At 47.6% G+C, this 6,332-nt stretch overlaps 1 protein-coding gene across 2 annotated transcripts in view; it reads right to left on the minus strand.

Annotated features, from left to right (window-relative positions):
- The window catches only part of Btc (betacellulin), a 61,082-nt gene extending 56,244 nt beyond the window's left edge, over positions 1 to 4,838 (minus strand). For both annotated transcript variants that reach the window (XM_023713010.1, XM_023713009.1), the window contains exon 1: positions 4,658 to 4,838. In XM_023713010.1, the coding sequence (XP_023568778.1) occupies positions 4,658 to 4,766 (109 nt within the window). In that variant the 5' untranslated portion in view covers positions 4,767 to 4,838. The remainder of the gene's footprint in view (positions 1 to 4,657) is intronic.
- Positions 4,839 to 6,332: the final 1,494 nt, after the last annotated feature.

Below are 6,332 nucleotides of genomic sequence, written 5' to 3' on the forward strand. Positions count from 1 at the left end.
AAGCTGGCACATGCCCTACTTTAATCAGACTGTTTTCCTCCTAAATTGGACTTGGAATATTTCTGACCAAGGAATTTATGAATTGCATTATGGCAGTGTTAACTGGGATCAGGGATCATCACTAAAGATTGATTAGTAATCAATCAATTAGACACAGAACAGAGTAGTATTGAGAGCACAACACTTGGAGTTGGACAGGAGAAAGTTTGAATCCCAGGACTATGGTATGTTGTAGAGCATCACTTACACTCTCAGTGTTAGTTTCTGCATATGTAGAGTTGGGCTGTTAATTACAAAGTTTGCCTCCTGAAGATGTGCTGCAAGTTAAAAAAAAAATCCAGCCTTCCTCTAACCGGCTTCCTGAGAGGGAATTAATTTTCTTAGTGTCCTGAAGCATTCCCTGTGGTGACTGATTGATTGTCTAGACTGGTACTGGCTATGTACCCTCATTGGGAAAGCTGAGGAAAATAGCACTCACGATGGAACTTTCATTTAAAACTCTTGTGGAACTCTGGTTGCAAAGGCCCATAGAAAGGCTGGTGGCAGATGCTAAACAGATGACACTTACGGCTGTCTACATGGCAAGCTCAAGTGTAAGAGCAGGTGAAAGAACCAGAAATCAACTCGAGTATGTGCTGTGTCCCTTCAGCGGCCCCACGGTGTGGCTGAGCATTAAATTCTTCATATGAATAAGGAAACTTGCTGACTTAAAGAGGAGGCATAAGATTGCTTAATTCAAAATATTTTGCAACTGTTGAGTAAGTGATTTAGGAATACATGTAACTCATACAAACGAATGGTGGTGTTAAAGAGTTGCAGGATTGGACAGTACTTAACCTTCAGATCCAAGAGGTACAAGTCAAAAATGCACAGCACAAAACATTTGCAGTTCGGCCCCATATGAGGAATAAATGCCCTGAGTTGAAAGGGGTCTTCTGTCATAGTTATATTGAAGTGGCTGTCAATTACACGGCACCGTGATTCCTAACAGATACTCAATTAAATGTGTTGAGTGATGATGGAGCATAGGGGATATTAGACACTCAGTTATTACTTCACCCTCCTCAAAAGTCCTCACAGATGAAATAAAACCAATGCTATGAAGATACAATAATAATACCAAGTGTAATTTCTGCTAACCTGATGCTTACTCATAAACTATGAAAAAGCCACCTTTAGTTCTGTCCTCTAAGTAGATTGCCAAATCAAGTCTTTTGTGAGTTGACCTGGAAACATAACCCCAGTCGTTGCTTCCATAGGTTGCTTTTCTGGTAGACATTCAAATTGTCTAACACTCACCCCAGTCTTTGGGATACAACCATTGAGAAGTCAGAAAGTCCCATCCTCAGACTTAAAGACAGGGTTTCCTGGCTAGCTTTTAAAAATGGTTCAGGCAACGAGGCTCAAAATGAAGCCATGAGGAGTGTGGGGTTAGGGGACATGCTCACTTTTTGTCCATGAGACCAAAGCAAGGGGCTGGCTCCTTCATCATTTAAAGAATCATGAACAGACATGGCTCAGAGATAGTAATCACTCTAATCACTCAGAAACACAGCAGAGGGGGCCTGCCCCTTAGCTCAGTTCTTTAAGTGGCTGCTTCAACAAAGCAGTCAGGCTCAGGTTGCTGTGGTTTGAACCCCACAACTCAAGCCAGTCAACCCTGCCCTGGAGGCATTAGGAGTAAAAAAAAGAAAGAAACACAGTAGAAAAGTAGAATTCTCTTTGTTCTTTGGCAGCTCTCTCTCAGTTTCTAGAATTAAATTTCTATTGATAAATGGGTCTGTTAATAAAAGAATCCAGTTAAGAAAAACCCACTTTTGGAAAAAAATTCTCAAAATTTCTACTAACATTGTGAAAATGCCTTTAAGTCATTTGAGTAAAATCAAATCAAGTCAATTCATGTAAAGGACATAAATATACGTATTACACATTTATTGATATATATATATGATGTATTTATATTTGCACAATATATATTTTATTATATGAATAGAATATATAAACATATAATTTATAACCATGTTAAATTTCCATACATTATGTACATTTAATTTTCCTATGGGGTGGAGTTTAGGTCTAGAATGTTCTCTAAAAGGCTCATATTTGTGAGGCAGGCAGGGTTTTGGAATGATTGACTCATGGGGTAGTGCCCTCATCAGTGGACTACTCTGATGAGTTCTGCTGATGGTGCTGTTAGGAGGTGGGGCCAGGTCCAAGCGGGGACCATGGGGTTGGGGGCTGCCAGGATCATCTCCTCCCTGCGCCTCCCTTCGCTCTCTGCTTCGTAGCTGGCTGTACCTTTCCTGTCTCCCTGTCCGGCCATCTATCCTGTTCCTGCCTTGGGAACAGAGCAGGTCTGGAGCACTGAACTAAAACAAGCCTCCTCTCCTCTGAGTAGTGGGTGGTGGGTGTTTTGTCCTGGTGACCGCAAGGTAACTAAGACACTATGGCATACCATCTCCAATCCTTTTTTTTCTTTATCTGTTAGAATTAAAATCATCCTATATAGATTCATCTACTAAACCCCAGGTGTGTCTATTAAGGAGCATCTACATTTCTCATCCATGCAAGCCATTCCTAATTTGCCACATGTTAGAAAATAAAGTGACAGTGCAAGTGTGACCATGTAGGAAAACCCTTCTATTTTATGCAGGAAGAGGACAATGGCCAGGTATTTCAAGGGTGCAGGATGACAGCAATACACTGGCCTGTAGTGCACTGCTCTCTCTCTCTCTCTCTCTCTCTCTCTCTCTCTCTCTCTCTCTCTCTCTCTCCCTCCCTCTCTCACACACACACAAAACACACACCTGCACATAACATACTGCTCACATTCTTTTCAAAAGCACATAAACACATGTGGTTTCAATTGAAGGGGGGCTTCCAAGTAAAACACAGATGATGGTAGTAATAGGACTTCTTTATGGGAACAGTTACGCCACCAACAACTTATACCCCTTGATTTGCAGAGAGTAGAGCTACCAGGGGATCCTGAGCCTGAATTCAGTTTCCTGAGGTGACCCTCCCATATAGTGGCTGGGTTTCTAAGGTGACAACAGTGCTGAATTGAAGTTGTTAATGGGTCTTCTTCATTTCTAACTTTTGACAAATTTTGAGAAAAAGCAGAGTGTGATAGTAAAAGTAGAAAAAGAAAACAGCATGTCATCAGCCTTGGCTAATCTCCCACAGGGCACCCGCTGCCACATGCATTCCTGTAAATGGTTATTTGCATCCTGCCACTCCCTGATTCAGACCCTGAGGAGATACTCACTTAACTGTGCATTCATTTTCATCCAAATATTTTAACCTGGCATTTTTGGTTCTTGGCAGTCTGTTATCACCTTAGAACTCCTTTGTGCCAAGATAACTGCTGGCCTGTCAGGCAATGCACTCTCCAAGCTTTCTCCGACCCCACACTTCCCCTCAGCCAGGTTGTGTACTCCTTTCTTCTCTGCTCCTTGCCCCCCACCCACACATCCTCGCTGCAGCTGGACCAGGTGAAGGAGGAGAATGCACTGGCTCTGAGCTGCCTCCAGGCCCACATCTCAGGGTATGCTTCTTCTTCAGGTGCCACACCCCTCCACAAGGATGACACTCCACCCTGCTGTCAAGGGCAGCATTCAGCCCCTTCCTCAAGGAAGGATTGGCCTAGATCCAATCCACCTGCAGTCAGGTTCAGTCCCTTTCAGCCTCTCTGCCTCTCTAAGGACACAGCCAAAGGAAAGCTCATTTAGATGCTACCATTTTTGCCACCTTAGAAGAAAGTTCTGTTCTTCCTCACAGATAGCGTCCCTCTCCAGCAGGGAAGGTAGGATTGAAGTCAAGGTGCCCAGTAGAAGCCTTGCTCCGAAAGCTACCCTGCCCATTGCTGCCACACTCCAGCTAGGACTGGGAAATCTTTCTGGTGTCTGTTCCCTCCCTACATTCCAGGTAGCCACAGAAGCAGAGGGCACCACTGAGGCACAGCAATCTTCCCACCCAGATGCCTTCTTTCCCCTTTATACCTGGAAGGAAGCAGCCTCCCTGCAGTCATGCTGAGCGCGCCAGGGGCCTGGGAGCTGGAGTGAGTGCCTGCTACCTGCTTTTGCCACCAAGCCCTGCTCTTCACCCCAGGGTCACACCCAGGGGTCCTTAACCTAACCACCAGTTTTAACCTAGCAGGGGAGGAAATGCTGCCCTCTCAGTGTCTGTCTTCTTCAAACAGGAGGCAACAGATTCCAAGTTGCACGTGTACCAGCCACAGGTCCTCCATAAACAGGTCATCTCCCAGCCCTGCTTTCCTGTCAGCTACTGGAGCAAGGTCTCAGAAGTTGAGTCTGCCTCCCCAGTTGCCCTAATGTCCAGGAAAAACGAGGAAGCTGTTTCACTGCAGCAGTGCCAGCCTCTCCGAGAGCGGCCCCTGTGCGCGTGCCTAGGCCCCTAGGACCTAAGCAGGGCCAGCAGCGCTCCACCTCTGCTAGGCGGAGTCTGCAGCCAGCTCTCTCCTCCCCCCGCCTGCAGGACTGTCCCCTTTCGGTCCCCCAGGTCTCCCTGGCCCCCGAGGGGCTGAATGCACCCCCAAACAGGTGCATAGACACCCCACCCCACCCCGCCAGCCCCTGTCTGCTCTCCCGTTCCGTCCTTGTCCCGTTCTCCCCCGGTCCTGTCCGACCCCGCTCACCCAGGCCCAGGAGCAGCAACAGCTGTGGTGGCAGTGTGGTCTCCTCTCTGCGGCGCAGGGCAGGGCTGGAGGTCACCGACCCTGTCCCTGTCCTAATCCCTGTCCCCATTCCTGTCCCCGTTCCCGTCCCAGGTCCTGCTCCTGCTCGAGATCCCGGTCGCGCTATGCAGACCGCAGCGGGCAGGAGTTTGTGCGGCCGGCCGGAGCTCTAGGGCAAGGGCGCCCCCTACTTATATCCTGCCCGCGGCGCCGCACCCCACGCCCCGCTCGGGTGGCACCTGTGTTCCCCGCCCGGCACAGAGGGGTGGGACCCAAATTCAAGCCAGGAGGACAGGAGGGGAGGGGCAACGGGGAGCCAGAGCGGGCCAGGCCGGGAGACACCTGAGTGTGCAGTCCCTGTGCCAACCCTCAACTGTCACAGCCGTAGGTGCGGGGCAGGAGGACCCACGGGTCGCCCTCATCTTCACAGGGCTAAATTGGTGTCTTGTTAGCAGTGCTCATGGCCTGATTCAGACGAATTCATCTGGGACTGCAGCTTACCAAGATGACTTTAGAAATTTTATTTACAGTGTTCTTATCATTTACTCATTTATTCCCTATATTTATATGTATTTATTTTATTTCACTTCTTCTATAGTTAGATCTATACCGATAAGCAAGGTTTCGCCTGTTCCCCGCCAAGGGCTGTGCCCACCACGGTGCTGAGCTGGTGGGGTCGGGGGTGTTGTGCTGATGTGGGGTTGGGAAAGGTGGAATTTAGTGTTGGTGGGGCAGCTCCTTCACCAGACCCACAGTGCTCAAGCACGGACATCTGTACCCAGCTGGACCTCATATTTTTAATATATCTGCCTTCCAGGTAACCAAAGGTGCAGGTGCTTGGAGCTGCTCTCTGTCTGCCTTGTAAGAGCAATACCAGAGTGAACACCTCTTCCGAGGCATCCGTGGTTCAAAGAGTCCGGTAAACATTATTCGAGGCATGAAATGCAGTTTGGGTGTCTGAGCTTTCCTCCCACCCCACTGTCGCAATGAAGCAAATTTATCACACACCTTGCTTACACAAATGACATTTCATTTCAAAACAAGTGCAAATATTCTAGAGCCCTGGGCAACAGATCCACAGCTTTTAATTCTCTAAACTCCATTCTAGCCCCCAAACAGCAGCTTACAGAGCACCATCACAGAGCAAAACAAGAGTGAAGAGAACCCCAAAGTTGGAGTAGAAGGTCATAGTATCCCAGACAAGAGGGGCAAAGCTAGAAATCCCAGGAGTTCAGAATCATTTCTCACTCCCTGGACACTCCCCCCTCTTGGTATCTTGGCCTCCGTTAAGGCCACTCTCATCCCAAGAGAGCACGCCAAGCAGCAGCTATCCTGTGGTCCCCAACAAAGTGTTCCAGTCCTACTTCCTTTTCCACCAAAATGAGAAAACAAAGCACTCTTAAACCAAAAGGAATGCATGTTTGATGAGTATTGTGCACTGCCAGGACTTGAGGTAAGTGTTCCCATTCAAATGGCAAATTAACTTTTTCATGCCATTGGAGTATGAAATAGTGTAGTTTAATACACTAAAAAGACCAGATAATTAATAACCTTCCCTGAGGGCTTTGATTCCAGCCAGAAATAAAGTGCATGCTCTCAGGAACGTGCCCTCTGCATTTTCTGACACCAGAGATCC

Source organism: Octodon degus, unplaced genomic scaffold (assembly GCF_000260255.1).
Source record: "Octodon degus isolate 3935 unplaced genomic scaffold, OctDeg1.0 scaffold00028, whole genome shotgun sequence".
Classification (NCBI taxonomy): Eukaryota; Metazoa; Chordata; class Mammalia; order Rodentia; family Octodontidae; genus Octodon; species Octodon degus.